Genomic DNA, 23,514 nt, shown 5'->3' on the forward strand with positions numbered 1-23,514 from the left:
TTTCTCAACCCCAAAATGAGCAACAGTAGCTACCAAGAAATTATTGTGAACATATTTATTCTGAAAATTTATTTATTAGTGAATGATATTATTATCCTCATTTTGGTACTCCTAACATAACAGAGAAAAAGGCCATCTCAAGCACCTCTGCTAACATCAGTTACTGCCGTGAATGCCTCAGACAAGGAAGCTACTGTTTCCTTTAGAAAATATGACAGCCAAAACTGGTAACTCATTACCCACATTACATTACCAGCCAATTGCACTTTGGGCAGTACATAAGTCTACCATAGCTACACTAACGAAAAAAAACCCCACCTTCCCATTAAAAGAAGAGTCATTCTTCATAGGTTCAGACAGTAGTGAGAGAGGGAAGAATTCACCTCACCTAATTCCAGTTGCTGAACACTATGGTATCTAGTTTTCACTAGTTGTCTGGGTTTCCTCTGCAGCCAAAAGAAAGAATTAGAGAAATCCAGAAAGTGATTCACTCTCACCTGGGGTGAAAACTCATCTCCTCTCTCTTCTCTCTGTTGTTTATGGAGGGAGTCTAGACCAATAACTCTTGACTAGACACCTAACTTCTAGATACTAAAAGTTACATGAGATGAATCACTCCAGAACATATATTTCCAACTTTTAGAGATTTTACAAGGGCCCAGAAATGTTTTTAAATCTCCCAGCTCCTGAAGCTGCCAAATATATAAATTCAATCCCTGGAACATGCACAAGCGTACCTTAAGTTATACCAAATTGTAATGGTTTCCCACAAACTGACAGGCTGGCTGGAGACCATGAGGTCCAAATAATGCTTGACCACTCCTGTGTAATCCCCAGAACACACCCTTAGCATTCAATAAACTTGAAAAGAGTCCCCAAGATATTTACTGGGAAAATCTTCAATTGCTTTATTAGGGCAGTTGTAAGGCAGGTTGGCAAATTAGGATCTGAGTTTGGTATTAGTTTCCCAATTTTATTTATTGTATGTTAGAAGTCTTGTAAAATATAAAGTTTTTCAGTTTGGTAATCACAGTGACTGTCTCTTTTTTATAACTAATTTTATAATTAGGAGTGGTAATGGGATTTAATTTTGTAGAAAGCTGGTGAGACATAATGACACTTTAAGACCTGGCCAAATTATAGTAAGATACTTTCTATTTAACTTTTTTACACAGAAATTTCAGTGTTTGCTAATTGACAATTTGGACAGGTATGTTTCAAGCTAAGAATCTGCATAACGTTGAACTGCTCAGTGTGATTAACTATCCACCTATCAAATATTTCCAGATGATTTCATCAGATATGCAGATTATTTGAGATCAGAATTTAAATTCACTGGAGTTAACAGATACTCAGGCTTACAGTTGTTTAAAAAATAAAGAATTTGGTAAAACATTTTTCCCTGACAGGAATACATAATTCTTTAAATCAGGTTTCTAGAATGAACATCCTAGATTATATAATTTCAGGATTCAGCCTAAATGATTCATAATGATGACATATAATTCTGTATTACATATTTCTATTGACTGATTAGTATATTATGCATTTTTACTGAATGTGTATTTCCAAATCCTAAAGAAGGCTGTGTACAAATACAAATAATATTTTTATTTTGATCTAAAATGTGGATTATTATTTTGCACTACTCTTTCAGCTCTAATTAGCTTGCATAGTGCATTTAAAATAGAGATGTAGGTATCAGCCAGTTGAAAATAACAGAAAACAAAGTTCTATTTTTGAGTTTTATGACAGTTTGTGCTGATGCTGGAAGTCAGCTCCTAAGTCCTGTAATTATTTGTAACAAGCTGCAGAGCACTTGATCTGAAAACTCCTTGGCTTATTGGTCAGCAAATACATTCATCTACGAAAGTGAAAATAACTAGTATCACATACAAAATACATGTCATCAGCATGAGCTGATGAAAAGCTACAGTCAGCATCTTCTGAGAAGTAGAAAAGGAAAAAAAAAATACTTACTACTGGAAGAACAAGAGTCCCAAAGGAATCTAAATATAAGAAAAGAAGAAATAGCATACTGTTACAGACCTTATAAAAGTTTATCAGAAGTTTCAACATTAACAGGATAATTAAAAAAGCAGCTCTGCTCTTCCATTCCCATGGTGCTTATCATACCCATTGGATAACTAAAATCACTTGCTGTGGCTACCATGGAGCTCAATGCATGCTGATAGTCCAGCCAATATACGTGACTTGCATGACGGTCCGGCCAGCAAGCACATGCTTGTCAGCCAGCTGACTGTAGCCAGGCAGAGTCTGGAAATTAAATTGAAAAACAGATAGATTTGAAAAGCCTGGAGCAACTGTTGTATCAGTCAATAACGAAATGCTATATTTGTATTTCATTCAACATCTCATTCTCTTAATTCATACCTCCAAAATCCTGTCAAGACCACTGTCAGTCACTGTTAGGTTATGTGATTAAACACTCATCTGCACACACAAAGGAGGGCAGAGGAGCAATGGCAGGTGGGGGAACATGAATAATGCCCTGCGCGGCTCCTTGCAGGCCATCACAGAGGAGCCACCAGCCCAGAAATGCTCATCTCCATGCACGCCAAGGAGCCCAGAGGAACAGTGACAGGAGCCTAGGGGCACAACAGCAGCAGCGGGGGGGGGGCTCCAGTAACCCAGGCAGAGACACGAGCCCCAACCTGGCCCCCAGGGCTGTCCCAGGGGAGCGTCAGCCCCAGGGTCGGGGGCACCGTCACTGCGAGTCAAGGGCAGAGGCTCTCCAGCCACCTCACAGACTGAGGGGGTCACTGCTTTGAGGCATGGGGCTCGTTAAGGGATGCAGGGAAGAGGACTTATTATGGGATGTTTAGGGAAGGAATCAAAGGCAGGAAGAGAGAGGGATCAAGGAGGTTTGAGGAGGACCAAACATGGGGAAATATGGGCAGAGGGGATAAAAGGGGCCGGTGGTGTGTAAAGAGGGGCTGGTCAGTTCGCCTGTCTGGCCATGCCCTGCACCTGATCACCACAGCCTGTCCTGTCTTCTTATTAAACTCCATTTCTAACTATTTTCCTGCATGAGGGGCTCTCTATTCTGTGTGCATGTGTGTGTCTGGAGGTCCAAGTGTCAGCAACTGGAGTGGGACTACGGGTCACAGGGCCCAGGTGTCTGGGGGCTGCAACTGGAGAGACTAGAGCATGTGCACAAGGTGTGGGTGCATGTGCCAGTGTGTGATCACTAGCAAACATCAAGCCCGACTAACCGGTGAGCAGGTGAAGTGGCCAAGGAGCAAGTTATATGCATCTCTGAGAGTGAAGCACCTGGAGGAGTCGGATATTGGAGGGACCAGGGGGTCCAGACCAACTCCAAGAGAGACCATGGGGTCTGGGGGTCAACCAAGAGACCTGTTTGAGAGTGTGTGTGTGTGCGTGTATGTGTGTGTGTGTGATTACGCATGTGTTGGTGTGTGTAAGGGGGTCTATACCCACAGCTGTATATATATATATGAGTGTATATATATATGAGTGGGGCTGTGGGCCTCGGGGGCTCACATGCCCAGGTGCCAGCAGCTGGGGAGACAAGGGATCCAAGGCCATTTACTGGACAGACCGAGCTAATGGAGGGATCCATATTGTATATATGGATATATTCCCATTAACAGACCTTCATCCTGATCAGCCAGAGAGGGGAACAGGATGAGGCCACTGGTGCTGTTTGTGTGAGTAGTGTTTCTGTTTGCGTTGACCTGTGTGGCCAGTGTGCATATGTGTATCGTACACATGTGTTTGTTTATGCGCCTACTGGGAATGCATGCTCCGCCTTGCTACTTGTTGGACCTGTATGCATGGAGCTGCAGCAGCCTCACCTCTACTGGGCTACCAGATTTGGCAATTCCCTAACAATCACTACAATCCCAAGTCTGCTAAAGGGCAGTATAGCCCAGAAAACCTGAAATGCAATGCTTCACTTAAATAATGGTTTCCAGGTGTCAGTGGAGTCCCAGCTGGGATCTAACTGAACAAGGAGGATAAGATTTGGCACTGCTCTCCCAGAGAGTGAATCACCTCTCTGATACAGCTGCCCCAAAGTCAAAGGATTCCCTTATTTCTGCAGAGAAGTTGATCCTGCAATTCCTTTATGTGCAAGAGAAACACAGGATATTTTCTATTAACCTTTTCTTCAGTTTAGTAGGTGACTACTTTTTGTAGTCATTTTTATCAAGCTAACAATTTTCCAGAAGGAATAAAAAATGAAAGGGCTTTAAACCACCTGCTATTAAAGAAAGACAAATGGACAAAAAAGTTCCTTAATCCTGTTCATTCCCTCTAGAGGTAACCTCCTGTCTGGTGCTTCCACTGCTATGGGGACAAACACAAAATAAATCCTGCAACATGATCAATAGATCTATGTTGAGCTATTAACTCTATGACAGCTTAAAGCTGTTTCTTCCTTATATGGTCAATGGCAGATGTGTGTCAACTTTTGCAGGGCTGCAAAAGTATGAACTCCAGGTAGGGCTGTAGTAGTATTACTTCTTCGTTTGCTGGGAGCAGATATCCATGTCTTCCACTTGAAGGTTCTTTTCCCAATGGCAGAAAACCCAATGATGTGGTCTGGGTATTTTCTTAATGCAATATATTGTATTAATACATTATAAATTAGTTCTTGAAATCTCAAATCATAGGCAACTGCCCTCTTTCATAATTCCTAAGACATATATTAATTCTCCCAAAGTAACCATCACACATCTCCAAAATTACCACATCACAGTACAAACGGCAACATGGCATAAAGATGATGATTTAAGACTAAATACCAGTCTCAGATTAAGAAAAAGGCTAATAAAAGTAAATATAGCTACAGCACCCAAAACACTGTTCCCTAATAGAACGTTTTCTTTTACACTCACATGCACTGAAACATCTTGACAGTCCATTCAATCTTCTATCTCGCTTGACTTGCGATTCCCTATTGAGTCTGCAACTCAGATAAAGGTCTAAATTTTCAAAACCATGCACAGATTTACCACCCCAAGCAATGGAATTAACTATTCTCACAGCATTACATCATCATGGGAGCAAGTATATAACATATTACTGCATGTGGGTTAATATAAATTATTATTTTAACCATTATAGATAATATGGCCATATATATTTTCATAATCTGCAGTTGAACTCCTGGATTCCATTACATCTTGAAGTCATAAGTGCCATAGCTTTATCTGAATTATGTATTTTCTTTTGCTGATTTTAATGGTGACACCTCTCAGTATCATAACCTCTCATATCTCAGTTCTACCAACTGATCTTTTTGTTTTCTATGGGCTTTTTTGCTGACGTTGGAATAAAGTGGCATCTACTTGCTCATAAAATCTATGGCTCATGAGTATTCACATATAATTGATAGTTTTAGTGACAAAAATACATTTAAATAATTTCCTAATTACCACTGTAAAATTTACACCAGTAGTACAGAGACAGCAAGATTCATTTTTCATGTGCATCTACAGAATTGTTTTGCAATTTCCTTTCAGTTACACCTTTTTATATTTCCTAAAAATGATGGGTTTATAGCAGTGTCCCTAAACACATATATTCTAAACAGAAGTGCTGTCCTCGCAGAGCTGCCTTATACAGGCAGCTGAATTTTATCACTGTGACGATTAAAAAAGAAAAAACTCAGTTTGACTATTCTGTTATCTTTTCCTGTCTCTTAAAACACATGGTTTTATTCTGAAAATTTTACTGTGACTAATCTGCTATTGACTTAGAGGGATCTTTTCTTTCCTGGAAGAATGTCAAGACTGGCCTTCTTGTACCTGAAAAAAAGTAATGTTCTGTTTCTTGATCCTGGACATAAACACTTTCAATGATGAAGCAAATAACTGACCTGTGAACAAAATAGAAGGAAGTACCCATGAATTGAAATCAGTATGTCTTGCCTGCCTTTAGAGAGTTAAAGTCCCATCCAGCATGCTCCATCCATTCAAATTATAACCTGGGTTAAACCAAATGACTCACATCCTGAAAATGAGGTTGTGGGTAGCACACTTCAATACTTCATTCTGGTCTTCAGAAGCTTAAGTAGCATGGGTAGAATCTGGTACTAAGCAACACAGTTCTTTCCATAACATGTTTATGCTACCGTTAGAGCCACATTTTTTTCCTATCATCCCTCTGTATTTGTTCTTTTCACTTGACAAGTGGCTCATGCAGTTGTAGACCATGAACAGCCCCACAGGCCTTTGAGGTTCACCAGCCAGAAGTCTCAGACAAAATACACACTTCTTTTCTCACTAGCAAGCACAGAGGACGTTCTGGCCTAGCGCACAATGGCAGGGAGCCCCAAGCTCTGCTAAGGTTGCTTGGCACATGAGACAATTGGAGAACTGCCACCTACAGAAGAGGGATTTTAGAGACTCTTGCAGAATACCCATTTTTTGGTAATGTAAACCCCTTTCTTGACTTACTGACATATTTATTCCCAACATCTACAAAAAAGAACTCTGTGCCCAAATAATCCTATTGAAAGAGACATGATTTTATCTATAGGAAATTTATTTCTTCCTAACTGATGAGAAACAGATTTATTGTTAACTAGGAAGAATTTCTTTAAGGGACTATGATATTTCACTGATAAAAGAGGCTGGATGTAGGACAACTAGCAACAATAGAAACAGGATAAAATTGCCTCCTGAAATTTTGCCCAGTTGTATACTGAGAGTACAACTCTTCTCTAGTTCGTGTCCCTCTGTATGATAAAGTGTGTGAACAAGGCTGTGGTGAAGCTGAATTTTGTATGGCCACAGCCAACAAAACAGCATCACCAGAAAAAAAAAACTTTATCACTGCTAATAACCATTTATTAACAAAAGAGAAACTTAGCTGTATTTACTACATGTGTCTGAGTCTATATCCACATGAATAAATATTGCTACACTAGCTTTAATCTACCTAGCACAGATAATTATAGCAATGGTTATAGCAGAAGAACAGGCTTCAGTATGTTGGGAGACCCCATACACAAATCTGGTATTCACGCCAAAGCCCACACCACTGAGTTTCTATTTCCATCATTACTCACACTAATGCAAATGCTCTAGCACACTCCCAGTACAAGGGCACAGCACTGAATGGAACTGCGGCCCAGCATTCTGCACAGCATGTAATAACTTTCAAAGCAACCTTACACAGCACAGGAGCAGGCACCTTCCAACTTTCTGATCAGAAGAATGATTTTCCAGCACCTTCCTAAATCCACCTATTTTGATAACTAACATGCAGAACAAAAAAATCTCAGAGCTTTTCAAACTTTAAATAAGCCTTATTATTATGCCCACGTTCCATACGCTGTACCCCAAACACAAAGTGAGGCACAGCATGATGTTACTATCAGAGTTAGAATTTGAAAGCTCAGGAGAGCCTTGCTTACACCAAAAAATAAAGCTAAAGCATGTAAAGTTATAGGTAGCACCATTTTAGCAGCACTGATGCTAACAAGAATGAGAGTCTAGTTACAGATTGTGACTGGTTCCAGGAGCTATTTTCAGCACAAAATTAATGACATGATCCCTGAGCAAATGGGGCTCTGGCAACCACTTGCACGTAGGTCGTGCACTGCTAGCAGTGGTGAAGATAGGATGATACTAGAAACAGTGAGTTTCTTCCATGTACCTAAGAGACCTATCGTCAGGTCTGAGCCAGATATAGCCATGATGCAGATGGAGAAGCAGTCAGGGAGGAGAGACATATAAATCACAGCCACTTCCCCTTTGTGTAACTCAAAAAGCATTTACCTCATGAAATAGTGCTAGCAAGAGAGGTACAGTCTCCTTAGCTCCCTCGATAAAGCCAGAAGGCCTGCCTCATTCCCAGACAGTGAAAATCATAAACCAGACTCTGAGGCACTATGAATTTCCATTCATATCACTACATAATTATTTTGTTAGGAGTTAAGCAGTGTGGGCAGATCCAAAACTCAGGTGTTGTGAGTTTTCTCGTCATGCAAGTTTTTCCCATGTTCTCCCAGACTTCTGAGCTGCAATCCCCTTGAGCTCCACTCAGTTACATCTAGGGATGGCTAAGGACGTTCTCAAATGAGATCGGTAGGCAAAAGATTGTCTTTACCCCAATGTTGAATTGCTGAAATCGCCTACATTCTTTCAGCTGTTTGGTGAACTAAAGTTATATTTAATAGTATAGTAATGTCACATTTATGAGGAATTAACCTCATTCCAACAGCTAACGTGACATTGCTCTCCTGGAACCTCTGTTACAATGTCGCTGGACTCTTACCTCAGTACGATGTGCAACACTTGTGCACACAAGACATCAATCAAGTGCACTGTCTTCACAAAGAACAAAAGTTGCCTCCCTCCTACAGCACATAAGACTTGCAAGGGATCACTTCAGTTATTAAACACAACTCCCAACAGTTACAGGAAATCAGTTCCAGGCTATAGAAGTCAGGTTTAGAAAGGAGCCCAGAAAAAACACTCCACATGCACCAAGCACCACAGATGACAAAACACTTGTCCTGACTCATTACATGTCAGTTCTCTGTAAGAGAGGACTAATGGGCACAACATGCAACAGGCCACAGAGGGGAAAGACCAGGTGAGGGAGAGGGTCTCTGCTACTGCAAAGAATTTATTAAAGACGACTCCCAGATGGGAGCCATGCCCTAGTTGTAGGAGGAGGCAGGAAAAAATCAGTGGTCTATTCCAGACTGACCTTGAGGAAGGTAAGAAAACAATCCAGAAATCACATGACATGTCAAGAAAGAACATCCCTTGTCACCACTCAGACACTTCACTCAGCAGAATTCCTGAAGCTTGTACTGTATTTATTGAATAACTACTGCACTGAATTAATACAGTACAAAGGAAATAAAACCCACATTCTCCTGCTTCCTCTTCCTCAGAGTCCTTGGCATTCATGATATTCCTGTAGAAGAAGGATGAAAGCCAGTATGGTAGTGAGATATCACCAGCACAGATGGCAGTGGGAAATTAAATGATCTTTTTAAGGTACTTTGCCACTCTACTATTTTTTGGAGGACTAACAGTCTTATTATTATTAGAGGAAATAGGAAAAAAAAAATCTACAAAGACAAAATCATGAATCTTTCTCATACTTATAAAAGTAGGGCTTTACAAAGGACAGCATCTTACGTTCTTTCCATTTTATTGGCCCTACCAAAATCCAGGAACTTCTGTCGCTTATTCTTAAGCTGCAAATACCAGCAGCAGGCATAGCTGCAAATGCTCCTTCAGAGTGATTTTCCAAAAAGAGATGATCAATCTATGTTTTCAGTGTTTCATTTCAAATAATCTCAACACAAAACTGTTTCCCTGGTATGGCTTCACAGAACTTGTGGTCTGAATCTCTATGCCCTACAGCCTGCCAGGGATCTCCAAATATATGTCTTTTCTCTGAATGGCACGGTCCACTGTAGGGGCCACATAGTGAGCGTCATCAGGAGAAATGTGGTCAAGGCAGAGGGCCAAGCAGTTATACTTAATCAGGGATTAAAATAAATGTAGAAAAAATTAGTATTTCTACAGAACTGGAATTCCCCTAGATTTGGTATCTTGTAAATTAATTAATTATATCTAAACAAATATAAGCACACCAGTTTCAGCTTCCACTCCCTTAAAAGGATAGAAATATGGATTTGTGACCTGGCACAGTAAACCAGAACTTGTGCCAATATAAATCGGTACAACAGCATTTAAGCCAGTAACTAATTTAAACAAACTTAATCTTAACTCTATATTGAAGCTTATCTGGCAGATGTCTCTACAAACAGACTTTCTCACTTAACCTTTTCTACCTATGTCCTCATTTGTTCTTAATCCTGTTAGAGAAAGGAAAAATTGGAAATAACTGGAACCACTTCAGACTGATTTACTGAAATGATGTCATGTCTTCCTTCTGGCAGCTGTGTTCACATATCCATGTTTAAAAAGTGTTTACAGGAAAGTATTTTCTTTACAGTGGTAAATGGAATTTTTTCTAATGAGGAGCCTATTTCAAAAGACTTTAATATTAAGGAAGTGAAAAAAAACATTGTTCTTCAGTGTCCTTCCAGATTTTTTTTCATCTGAAACATATACTATTTCTGCATTTTCCAAAAAAAATAGAAGTCCTTGTTAATTACTGTGACATAGCCAAATACAACATTTGTAAGGTTTTCACAGCCTAAATAAATATAAAGGGTTAAACTGTCCCAGGAGAGAAAAATAACTTTTCTTCATAAAATGAAGCCTACAAAAATACTTGATCTGTTGAGTTTGCAGTTTTCTTTACATGTCTTATACTATTATTCTAAATTAGCACCCAAATCATCACCAATTACTTATGCAAATAACCCAAAAGATACAATATGAGCCACTGCTATTAAGTTATGGATAAATTTGGACCAGTTGTTACCAGGAGATGCAATAGAGCAATCAAACACATGTAATACAGATTGCTAGTGGACATCAGAATACAGGCTGTCATCCAAAGCCAAATGAAGCCAACAGGCCTGGAGTAAAGGAGTATATACTTGCTCCACAAAGCCTCCTAAACCTCTCCTGTCCACCAGAGCACTATGACCCCTTCCTTCCACAGCCACTCATTACTACCTACTCCCCATTCCCACTGCCACTTTATCCTTTTCAGTCTTTTTTGCAATTTGGGAGACTAAAACCACTCAGTAATTATAAAGGGAGAGAGACACAGTAGCAGCTCTGTTTATGAAGAAAGGGGTAAAGGGACAAAAGGAACAATCCAAACTGGACTAGACTTAATAATCTGAAGGTCCAGTCAAGAGGTCTGGCACTGTATCTCTGGAGAATAGAAGAAAGGCTACATCTGTAGATGTTTCAGTGATTTGAGCCAAGTTTTACCAAATTTTGCAGTAGCTAGCAAGTTTTAGCTTCCATTTTCTATGCAGAGTAGATGGATATTTTTCTGGCAACCAGGACAAGCATGACAAAAATTCTTCTCCAGCCAAGTCCAAATAAGCTCTTTTTCTCCCCTCTTACACTTTTGCTCCGCTATCATAATAGTGGTGTGAATCCAACTTTAGAAAGCACAACAAGAAACATTCACAGTCAGAAAAGAATGGGCACAGATTTACCAGAAGGTATGGATAAAATAACAGAAAAGGGGTACTGCCCCGCCTTTTCTCAGCCCCAACTCACAATGGCATTCCCTATGCCTTTCATATGCTACTTCATGTGGCAAAGGAGTTGTGGTACTGCACTGCTCATCATCTCTCTGCTTGTCCCATTTACCAGTTTAGCCCTTCTCCTCTCACCATTATGGCTGGATCCACCCCTGAGGAATACCACAATGTCCCATTTCCCTCAAACATGCAAACATTGTAGATATTGGGCAACTCTTCACTTGTACTCCTCCCTTCCTCCAGAATCCCATTTCACAGGCAAACACTGTTTTTTCTGCTCTTCTGGCCACAATATTCATTGTTTTTTAGGGGTTGATGAGTGCTTTAGTTTTGTTTTTTTTTAAGGCTTAGGTCATAATTCAGACATTTAACTCTCAGCTCGGTTTTCTAAAGTAAAACAACTAAGTCTACAGACCACATGATTACCATTTTCAGCTGAGCGGTCAGAGAGCGGTCAGCTGCAAGAACACCATACTTAAAATCCTCTCCAGTTTATGTGAGACAATGCATGCTGGGTAGGAAAATGGAACAGCTTCATACTTCTAGAGCTAAACTGTCAGAGAACTTCTTACAGCTACGCCCACAGCTACCATCCCAGGCACTAAAAAACAAGCGGAAGCTCTTTCCAACTTACTCCTGAGATAAGCCTCTAAGAGCTGTCCATGGACTTTTTGTTATGCACATTGCCTGTCAGAGCCTAACACTACTTACTATATCCAGCTAACACAACTATATTCCTATGAAATATAAATTACAACTGTTAGGAAGACAAGTTTTGAATACAACAGAGAAAACTTTCTTGATTTTCAATCCAGTCTATGAAACTATGCAGGCAATTTAGAATAATCTCAGACCTAAGCCTTTACACAATTAAATTGGAAATTCATTTCATTCATTTACTTTTCACTCAGTGACTATATATGAACATGCAAACTCACAAGCATCTGTCTGTAAACCTTGCTTTCAAGGTACTGTTGGCCGTCATTATTTTACAGACAACCGAATGGATAACATACACAGACAAAACCACTGTAACCACACTTTGCAGCAGCTGCAGTTATTTATAATAGAGGGGAATATATAATAGAGGGGAATGATACTTGGACAAAATGTGGATAGACTTGTTTATGTCAGAGATTTGGTGGTATTAATACCATGAGGATGTCTACAATTGGAGCAAAATTCCAAAATCAAGTCACCTTATAAATTCATTCACTGGGAAGAAGACATTCAGGCACTATTTAAGTTTCCTCTTAGAGCCAGTGAAAGAAGAAGGTTTGTTTTTGTATCGGTTTTCTTCCATTTTCTGGAAGACATTCAAAGTCCATGGATGACAAGGCCACATATTTTTTGAGACCTCAAAATTATTTAGTTATATAAAAATATTACCAAACACTTCCTTCATCAGTAAATAAAGGCAATGTAATTCCCTAACCATATAAAACAAGCACCTGGGCCTCACAGCTGCACCTCCAGCAAACTGGAGAAGGAGGGGACAAGGAGCCAGTCACTTTAGTCCATATTTTTCTGTGCAAATACTTGTCTAGACTGGAGCAAATCTAAATGAACCGGCATTCTCTATTGCCATGTGCTATTCAATCTCTGCAGATGGGATCTTGTATCTGCCTTCACAAACAGCCAAAAAAAGCAGAGCATGGGAACCAGCAATGCCAATGCAGATAGTCATAAGATTCTCACAAAAACAAGTCACCTGTGTACGACTGGAGAACCATTAATTTTCCAATTGTTTCCTCCCTCTGATGGCAATTCTATAATCCTCAGCACCAGTTAGGATTTCTTGTAAAGTAGATGTCATTAAGTACATCGCCCTACACCCATTTTGAGATCCACTCTCAGCTCCTACCCCTTTCTCTTTAAAGCTACCTTTTGCATACCTGAAGAGTGATACCAAACGTATAGCATTCTTCTGCAGAGACTTGACCCCAGTTCCTCCAATCTTTCCTCAAAGGTTTCCAGACTGTAAAAAGAGACTCTCAAGGTCAAATCAAAAGCCCACTTAGCCCACAGTTCTATCTCCAATAGTAGTCAAGGAGAGACATCTGAAGAGTGTCTCCTGAGAGATCTCTGATCTTTTTCTCTGCTCTTCCCTAGAATTTCTCCAGTTGGTTCACATCCTCCTTGAGAACTGACCAAAATCAGACACAGTATTCCAAAAATCAGACACAGTATTCCACAGGAGGCCTAATTAGAGTTGTGAAGACTACTAAATACTTCCTTATATTTTACAGAAAATATTTCTGTTTATACATTCCAGTACAGCATTTGTTTTCTTTCTGAGCACCATACCACTTGCAACACCCTTTAACACCCCAAGATCCTCTCTGCAGTACTTCTGCCTAGTTATGTTTCTCATCCAGTAATTGTACACTCTTTTATTTCTCCCAAAGTGCAGCACTGTGCATTTTGCCCTACAGAGTCACCCTAGGGTCACCCTGAATCACCCAAATCATTTCTCTAATCCTGTTTCTCAGCATCCTTGCAACCCCTTCACTAATTTTATAAACATACCATTTTTTCATCCATGTCAGTAATACTGAACAGTACAGTTCCAGGGCAAACCACTTTCAGTTTGAGAGTGAACCATTTAGACCTACTTTGTGAATAGTATTTTTGAACAAGTTACAAATTTATTTAATGACAATTTCATGTTGTTCATATTTCCCTCGCTGTTTTATGAAAATGTCGTGCCATACAGTATCAAAAGTCTTACTAAAATCAAGATATAACCATAACCTACTTCCTCTCTGTCTATAAATCCTGTCAGCCCATCATTAAATCCTTTTTATCTGCATTTTCCCAATCTTCCAGCATCTCTCTCCTCATCCAAGCTCTCAAAAATTCACTAGCAGTTTTAAAAAAAATTTCAGCCAATTTCCTAGATATTCTATAGGCAATTTCATCAGGTCGAGCACCAGATTACTCTTTTGTCACCTTAGTTCTTACCTCTTTTCACAGCAGTTAATTGTGTTAATGGTCGTATCACAATTGATTCTTTTAGTGAAGATTCAACACTTACTGCCTCTCAGCATCATTGACCAATGCCTTTCTCAGTGATTGGTGAATCACGTCCTTTGCCAGTCTTCCTGTTACTAATGTTGTATTTAAAAAATTTGCCTCATTATCCTTTACATTCTTTCTTATGCATGCTTTGGCCATTCCAATTTAGTCTCTTCATATCCATGCTATTCTTTTATGCTCAACCTTTGTAATCTGATCTCATTTTTAGTTTCTGTTCTTTTCTTTCCTTTTTTTGTTGTTTCCTGAGCAGTGATAAGATCCCTTCTGTTATGTTAGGGATATGTGCACTTATCCTTTTAATACAGATTCCTTAAGGAATTTCTCCCCTTGCTTCCTGTCTTTCTGGTTTCTGATAGAATCTTACCTCACAATTCCCTCTCTTTGCAACACTTTTTTTCCAAATTCACAGCCTTTACTTTGCTTTTCTCTCTCTTCCCTAAGATCTGTAATGCCCTCTCAGTTCACAGAAGCAATGGGAAGCTCCACACACAGGTTTGCGCAATATTCATTTCTCTGTAAGAATTGCCCCTCTGCCATGATTTCTGCTATGACACAGTTACTCCATCCTGTTCGCTTTCTAAGGCTCTGTGAAATAGTCTGTAACACTTGTTCTTCAGCTGGATACTAGTGAAGAAGGTGGAGACCAGAACGACCTCATGTAGAGAGGCATGTGTAAATGTGCCAGTCATAAGCTGGAGAAGGACTCTTCCCCTGAAGTCTCAAACACCATCCAATCAGTAACATATAGCTGCAGTATAGGACAGGTATGTTACTTCCATTTTTCTGCAATCTACTTAATGGCCTGTTACCGATAAACTAGTATGGACTCAACAACAGCCACAGAAACCTGTATTTCTTTTTTTATCTATTCCAGCAATATGAAAGTCTGTAACAGAGAGCCCTTTTCTCTAGTAGTTCCCTTGTCTCCAAATCCAGTCCCAATACGTCTTTCCCCAAAACTTTTCCCGTGCTCTGATTTTGTGTAGGTTATCTGTTGACTATGTGATAAATTATTTTTCATGAGGAATAGTTATGCATATGTTTGAAGGTGGAGGTTATAGACATGAAGACATGGTACTCCTGCTCTCCTGCGGTTTCGCTTTTTAGTCATTCACACAGAAGTAGGGGAAAAGGAGCTGCTCTACTGAGCTGTCAGCAAAATCCTTCACTTCACTCAAAGTTTCAGGATAAATTTTGTATCCAGCAATGGGTCAGTCACTTTATTCAGAAATAACAAACAGAGGCAAATTAAGGTTAACAAAAGCGACATGCATATTTGCACTATTCATTCTAATTTAGCTGTTATCTTACAACTTACTATTCCTTGTGTTTTTCATCATTTCACATACTGATGTGGGCAGAACCATACTATTAAGTATGCAAAACACACCTTCTGCTTAAAGCAAATTTTCCCTTTTGGCAAAAGCAGACTTTCCAGTGTCTATATGGATGATCACCACATGTCTGAGCTTGACAGACATTCTCTCAAACTCTGTCATGTTTCATAAATCTTAGCTGAGTATTTTACCACACTCTAGCTCAGAGTTACCTCTGTTAACAAATAAGTTTATTCTACTCTAGAAGATATACAGAAGAGCAGTGCTAATCAGTTAAAACTTACAGATCATTTACAGGGAACCCAAACTATGGAAGCCTATTTTAAACTAGATTCTTCAGTTCACAAAGTAGGTCTAACTTCACTGTGCCTTAAATACATTAAATTGTGCCTTAAGTACAAGAAACTTTAACTAAATCTTACTCTGAGAATCCACTTGTGCAATCAGGTAAATGATGACACCTTGTTACAGGTTAAAGCATTTTTTAAATTTAATTTGCTTTTCATCATATATGCTACATGCTGTTTCCATGTTATTTAAGTGTCAGTAAGGAAAACAGATCGGTCAGAATTTCTCTGGATTAAAGTATAAGGCTCACTTATATACTAACACATATGGCACTGTTTGTGTAGCAAACCCTGGGAGACAACAGTCCTTTTTGATTTTTCTTTCCAACTGCTGTGTTGTAATTTATGGAAGCATTATTTGCAAATATTATGTGCTATATAGCTGAATCCATGTGGCTGTTGGCATCTTTTTTCCTAAAAACTGCATTTGTGGGCAACTTTATTATAAACTTTGGCCTGGCTGAAGAGGCAAACATGTTTACTGCAAAGGTGGCTGACCTACAGTAATTTTGAAATTGCCCTCAGTTCTGATTGGGGCTGGCAGGGGGGAAGTGGTATTTTTCTAGCACATTATCATCACAGTGATTGCTGGCTCCATGCAGCAGCAGTACTCCTATCTTCACAAGACACTTCACATTTGTGATCTGACTTTGGATCTGATGGCACTGTGTGAACTCATGCTTTCCTTGTGACACTTAAATTAGCAGCCCAGGTTAACAGCTAGTTTTTACACATGTATTTCACATACTCTCTTTGTCCCTTAGAGGCAGAGGAGGGTCTCTAATACTTTAGTTCATGCTAGTTTTATTTGTTCCCTTCGTGTGTTCTTCTTGCCAATTCATATCAGATTTTTATTGATCCACCACTGGACTAATACACATAATGAGAGTCACCCTACACAGTAATCACTGAAAATCAAACCATTCATCCATAAAATTTAACTTGCCTTTCTGTTATTCCCAGCATTTTTACTTGTTGACCAGAAAAACCAACAGCTCAAATTGTGTCTAAGCCATTATGATCTTCTGCAGTCATTTTTAACTGGGGTGAGGATTTTTCTGATATTGCAGCCTCACAGAAAATGTGTCACGGTTTGATATGGTGTATGGATACAGCTTCAGTTATTGCTTTTGTTTTTCCTTGGGTCTGATGCAGATAATGGAAACTATTCTCTCCTGGTGACACACTGACATTTTCTTTGTTGTGTTTGCTCACACAAAGTTTACCTGTAGCATGGATATCTTGCTTACAGAAGTTCAGTGGGTCTGTTTGCACTACAATTAATCTAATTAACTTAATTTCTGTACCAAAACATTGATTTTAGACAGTCTCCTTTGCTACAGTACATTTGGACTCTGATATGTTAATCCAAGGTCAGAATATCAGCACTTGTTTAAATGTGCGCGCACGCGCACACACACACACACCTTTTTCCTCACTTGTTCCAGAGAATACAGACTAGCAACTTCTAAATAAATATATTTTTGTTCCCTCTGTCATATGAAAAGCAAGAGAAAGATGTAGACCATGCTACGCTGCTACAGTCTTTTCCTCATAGTCTTCCCAAGAATCACTCAGAACTCCAAATTCCATGTATAGCTATTTTTAAATGGTGAACATTTTATCAACCATTAGAAGGCAAATGTTTCTTGTAGAAAGCAAGAGTTATGTTATATAAAGAAAAACTAACTGTGCTTCTAATTCAACAAGATCCTTTTATGGAGCTAACTCACAAATTTAAAGACATGCACATGTACCATGCTGAGCTGCTGCCAAAGAAACAGAGCACACACTAAACGTTAAGCAATTGCAGATGCACGTTGTTCAACAGGTATGCAATAATTCTCATGCTGAGGTACACTTCTGAACTGAGCCTGCAAGATTAAACAGCATTAATAAATAAGGTGTATTCAGCCTGTCATCCACCCTCAGCATCCAATTCCCAACTCTGCATCGTCTCAGTTGTACCATAACAAATGTTTGCACACCAAGTCAGGAAACCTGGCTGCCTAAAAAAATATTTAACAAAATAAAAACATGATTTTTCAGTCAGATCAGTTCCACAAAGCAGTTAATCACCTGCATGCTTCTGCTGTCACAATGCAAGGAAAAACACAGAGCACAAATGAGACAGCTTAAGCAACACAGCCAATGAATGTTGCACCCTAACCAAGGCAGGCAATCAGTTCCAGCTCTCTGGGTACTTAGCATGGCCAGTAACTTCAGTTACACTCTGCCTCCTGCAATACTCGCTTTGCACAGACTTGTGGCAATTAAACGTACCAAATTTATGTGCACCACAGGAACATCAATACCAGTGTATCAGCCACTCTGTGTAACCTGATGGGCCCAAATGAGAGATAAAACAACACTTCTGGGCACTACTCCATGCACTGGTGACATAATTCAAAGGCGAGTTTGTGTGCCTAAAGAAGTGTTTGTTTTTATTCCTTCAACTGAAACAGCTGGCCTACTAAAACCTTCCTAAACCTTGTTTCATTTAAATCTTTAGACTATCATAGCTACAACAATGTTGCTATGTATTTTACCATAAAGTTGTTGTTTTTCTTTATAAAACAGTTAAAAGGCTTTAGAGTCTTAGTCTAACAAATTGTTTTCTCCCTAAGTAATTCTTCATAATTGATCCATTCATGTAGCTTCTTAGGACATATTCCTTCACTCTACATCCTCAGTTACAGAGCAGTTTCCTTGCTCCTGGCCCTTACCACTTTTGCCTATGTATTTGCTCACAAGAAGTAAATGACTAACAGATTACTTGCCTTTAAAAAACAGATGGCCACATACTAAATTTTAAGATTTTTATAAGAGGAAATACACTGCATACTCAGTACCAATTTCTTTTTTGCTGTTTCATTTATCAAGTAAAAAAGCATGGAAAATTCATGTTTATATAAAAGGTAAATTGAAGATTCAAGATTAAGATTGAATACACACAATTTAAGCAATGCATTACAGCATTTCCCCTTCTTTTACGTCCATCTGATACAATGTCTATGCCTGTTCCTGATCACCCATGAGTCTCTCTGACTTTAGCAACTCCTAGTGTCAAGCATCGTTCTATAAGTTGTACAGGCATCTGTGTCTGCATATTTTCACATGCTTGAAATTACCAGTTGCCTATCTGCTTTTTAATGTTGAAAAGGGCAACAACAGACAGGTTGAAGCTCATGCAAGGCTCACTGGACTTGATGTTAAGCAAAACAGAAGCAGGAAATAAAAGCCAGAATAGTTAGAGAAAGAAAAGAAGCTAGCTTTTTCTTTTTTAAACAATAATGAGTTATTTTCTTTTTCTAAACAAAGTCAGAGAAGTTCTGAAGAGGAATTGTGAACTTAAAAGGATTCAGCCTCTGGCAAACTGTGTAAAGCAGTTGATAAACAATATAATATACCTATCTCAAGCTTTTTTCTGCATGCTCAGACTGTTATGTCAATACTTTCTGTGTAATTATTGAAAAGGCATAATTTGCTACGTCACATCTACACCATTACTATCCAAATATTTGTACCCTTAAATGACCAATAAATCTCAGATAACAGACTTGTTTACGCTACCAATAACTTACAGTTAATCAAGGTCACAGCTGAAGGCAGAAAAAAAAAATCACAAATTAAGCTGCAACCACATAAATCTTTACTTCCATATTTAAACTTTTCCCTGGCTGATTTTTCAAATGAAACTATACTTTTCCTAGATTTATTTTTCAAATGAAATTAAGTGTCCTTATCCAAACAAGTATCCCACCGTAAATCATTACTGTATGATTCAAATGATTCTGGTACTAATCATTTTTTCAGCATGGACTGCCTCTTTATTGGGTTGACATTCACAAAGAATTTTTTTTAAAAAATAAGGGATTCAGTTAATATAACTGAAGGGAACAAGAGTTATATTCTAAAATAAAATGATGCTGAAAAATCAACTGCCCTGGCTTGGAAATTTCATGAGCAGGTGGTAACAAGCCCTTTGGCATCTGCACAATCAGATGGAGTTGGATGGGCTCAAATCCTTTTTATTGGCTAAGAGTCCTGCACTTCATTGTCAAGAAACTGAGATAAAGACAATTAAAATCAACAGGGGTCTTTTTTCCTTACATCTAATGACCAAGAGATCTAGAACCAATGGTGGACAATAACACAATTTTGGAGCAGGTTCAATTTCTGGCCGAAGAGTATGGAGATGATGCTGCACACAGGGAGAAGCCATGTGAAGAACCTTCAATCTGTTTCTGTCACCTAGACAGAGGGTTGCACCCTTCTTCAACAGGACTGCAGCATGAGCACAGCTTTGATCAGCTTGACTTAGAAGTAGTGTTTGACTTAGTATTGACACCGAAGGTGATGAAAAGTATGTATGTAATAGCTCATCTTAGAGACAAGTTCAGTACTAACTGCATAATGCATGTGAGTTATTTTCTCCACAAAAGAAAAATGTTCCTTCTCCACTACTGAACCTATCACTATGTCTAGCCCAGTAGGCTTGGCCTGCACTTTTCAATAAGCAAAATGGAAATGTGGGATGTAGTATGTCATGAAAACAGACAATCAAGGACCTTAGGCCTGACAACCAGTCTATTTTACTTGCATGCAGATTTTTGGTGCTAGCAAATCAGTCCTCCTAAAACCTTAGGCTTAGATCACCACAATCATTGGTATCAGATTTGGACACTATAAGATGAGCAGTATAAATTTGATTTGAAACTGAAATGAGCACTTAGACATTTTTGTTTAAATTAGCCAGAGCACAACAAGAACTCTATCTCAGCTTTATGCTTTGACATTGGCTACAGGAGAACACATACCTGATCCAATATAGAATTAGGGTGGATGAATAATACCCAACTGGAAGTAAAATCTGCCAGTGCACGGTTTTGGAAAACTTCTTCAGAAAATTTGAAATGGCAAGAAGAGTTTAGATCAGATATGCATTTTTGCATCATGGGGCCCTGACATTTCTGATATGGTCAAATGTACTCCATCACACTCAAAGCCTCAGTCTCCTATGCAGATAGAGGAGAAAGGTGGGCTTTCCTGAAGACTTTGAAACAAAGGTGTGATCCTTCCAAATAATGCATTTATATTAACTATAGTTCATTAATAGAAATATCAGGCAACAGCAATGAAGAAGAAATTCAATACAGTAAGGTAGATTTTTCTAAGACCTCACACCGCTTCCAGACAAATAAAATACTAGAGTTTGGGTCTCGTTTATATTGCTTCATACCCGCCTGGTAGCCAAATGCAGTCTGAAAGTTGGATTATTCATACAAAAGATTTTCTTTCCCACATGGGGAATTCTCAGGTGGGACAGAGACAGTACAGCATGTCTACACTTCTGCTCTCCGCTGGCCTTTATGAAAAGGAGCAGTGATCAGGATATCTCAGTTCTCTACCTATGCAGAATTGCCACAATGTTCTCTACCCGTGTTCAATGGGCATAAATTAATCAGGCTGCTCTTTCATCTACAGTTTCAATCCCCAAGCTGTCTCAGGATTCAGTTCTTGATCCTTAAAACTTTCTGCTTCCTCACATGCACAGAACTTGCAAGTAACAGCGTCTCATGTGGTGAGCTCCGCTTTCTTCTGGCCCTCAGGTACTGCCTTTCTTAGGGCATAAGAAGCAGCTGGGACCAAATGCTTTATCAACTTGTTGCTTTCACCATTTTCTCACTTGCTTGGACCCTGAATCTTAACAGTAAGCCTACAAGAGTGACAATCTGCTTCTTTCTCAGTGGCCCCATTCAATCGTCCAGAGTACTTGTAGGCTCCTCAGAATTCCCATATCACATCACACCTCACTAATGGTGGATTATTTTCAGAGTTTGCAATGAGTTATCAACACCCACAGGCAAACCACTCACTATCCAGCCCAATAGTCCACCTGCACACAGAACAAGCAGAGTTCAAGATTATTCTTCCATTCCTGACTCTCACTTGGTAAAACAAAGTTCGTATCTTAACACGGTTTAGTAGCAATGATATTTTGGGAGCAAGGAAACTTTTGTGGGAGGAGGCAAACCTAAATCTTTCCAGGGCAATGCAGTTATCTTACCTTTCTCAAAGACCATTTCCCTGCTCAAAAGGGTCTTGTTATCTTTGATCACTTCTCCCCTTATGGTGACCTGTGCTGGGCTGTCTGGCATCAGAGCTATCCCAATAGTCACATTTGTCCCAGGCCTGATGTTCCAGGGAACCATCACCAGAAACGTAGGTCTAGAAAATCCAAACAGGCAGAAGGAAAAGGGCCAGGGAGAGAAATGTGATCGAAAAAGTGGCAGCGTACAAGTAATAACGTACAACACATATACCAAAACTCGTTTGCACTCCCCTTACTGCATTTTGAAGGCTGGAGGTGATGCTCATCAAGCACTACTGAGAGCACCCAGGAAAACTGGAGGGAAGCAGCGCTCAGCACACCTTCCTGACGGGGAAGCGGATGCCTACGCACAGCCTAACTAAACGCCGGCAGGCAGAAATCACGGGCGGGCACGGACACACGAAAGCCTCCAGGGAAGCGCTGAGCCGCCGAGAGGCCGCCCGCTGCCCCGCGCAGGCTCCGCGGCGCCCCGCGCACCCGCCGCCCGCACCCCGACCCCGGCGCCCCATACCCGGCGGCCGCGGAGCTGCAGAGGAGGAGGAGGAGGACGAGGAGGCGGCTGAGGAGGACGAGGAGGCGGCCGGGGGCGCCGCGGCCCCGCGCCATGGCGCTCAGTGCGCGCTGCTCCGCGCCCGCGGGGCTCCGCCGCCCGCCGTGCCCTGCCGTGCCCTGCCCGCAGCCGGCACCCGCGGCGCCGCCGTGCCCGCTCAGCGGCGGCGAGGACGAGGACGGGGACGGGGACGGGAACGGGGACGGCCCAGCGGCTGGGCGGCGGCAGCGCTGGAAGGCGCCTTCCCGAGCGGGGGAGGGAAGGCAGAGGCAGCGGCTGGCCCCGAGCGTGACTCACGCCCCGGCGGCCGCAGGAGCATCCCGCAGGGGCGTTCCCGAGGCCGGCCCGGGAGGGAGAGGCGTGGGGCAGCTCAGCGCATGTATAGTTATACACAGATATAAATATATATATATTATATATATCTCCATATCCACGGGCGCGTTTCTGCTCTCCACACCCCGCTGCGCCACCGCCCCTGAACCCGATGTAACTGGAGAGCGGATGGGATTCTCAGATGTATGCGAATTCATAAACAACCGAGAGTAATGTTTTGTGCCTCTAGTGTTGAGCAGAGTGGCAAGTTCATGTCTGTTTTTGGAAACTGCCGGTTTATAGTACAGCTTTGCGTTGCAGAGACTTGGAGAGGCTTGTTGAGCCTGAGATGTGCTGGCACGGGGCTCACTCAGGGCTGGAGGCAAGTGGCAAATGGGGACAACAGCGCTGGCAGAAACTCCAGGAGCCTCATAGCTACTTCAGCGTGAACCAGTCGGTAATGTAACTCTGGCTGGAATGGCCTTTATGCCCAATATAAGGTTATGTATGCATATGTGTTCTAAGCCACTCTCAGACTCCAAAAGTGCATTAAAGTAGCTTGCGTGAGATTCCTCTCACTTAGCATGTACAGTGTAGCTCTGGAGACTAGACACATCTAACGGCATTTTGATTAATCTGAATCCTTCCAACCCTGCGCAAGT

At 40.5% G+C, this 23,514-nt stretch overlaps 1 protein-coding gene across 1 annotated transcript in view; it reads right to left on the minus strand.

The window, feature by feature from the left end:
* Window positions 1-22,715, minus strand: part of CD109 (CD109 molecule) — an 88,876-nt gene extending 66,161 nt beyond the window's left edge. The window contains exons 1-3 of the mRNA XM_067294821.1: window positions 22,502-22,715; window positions 21,946-22,106; window positions 1,981-2,009 (exon numbers count right to left, since the gene is read on the minus strand). Coding sequence (XP_067150922.1) covers window positions 1,981-2,009; window positions 21,946-22,106; window positions 22,502-22,596 — 285 coding nt within the window. The 5' untranslated portion in view covers window positions 22,597-22,715. The remainder of the gene's footprint in view (window positions 1-1,980; window positions 2,010-21,945; window positions 22,107-22,501) is intronic.
* Window positions 22,716-23,514: the final 799 nt, after the last annotated feature.

The sequence above is a fragment of the Apteryx mantelli genome, chromosome 3 (assembly GCF_036417845.1).
Source record: "Apteryx mantelli isolate bAptMan1 chromosome 3, bAptMan1.hap1, whole genome shotgun sequence".
NCBI classification, from domain to species: Eukaryota; Metazoa; Chordata; class Aves; order Apterygiformes; family Apterygidae; genus Apteryx; species Apteryx mantelli.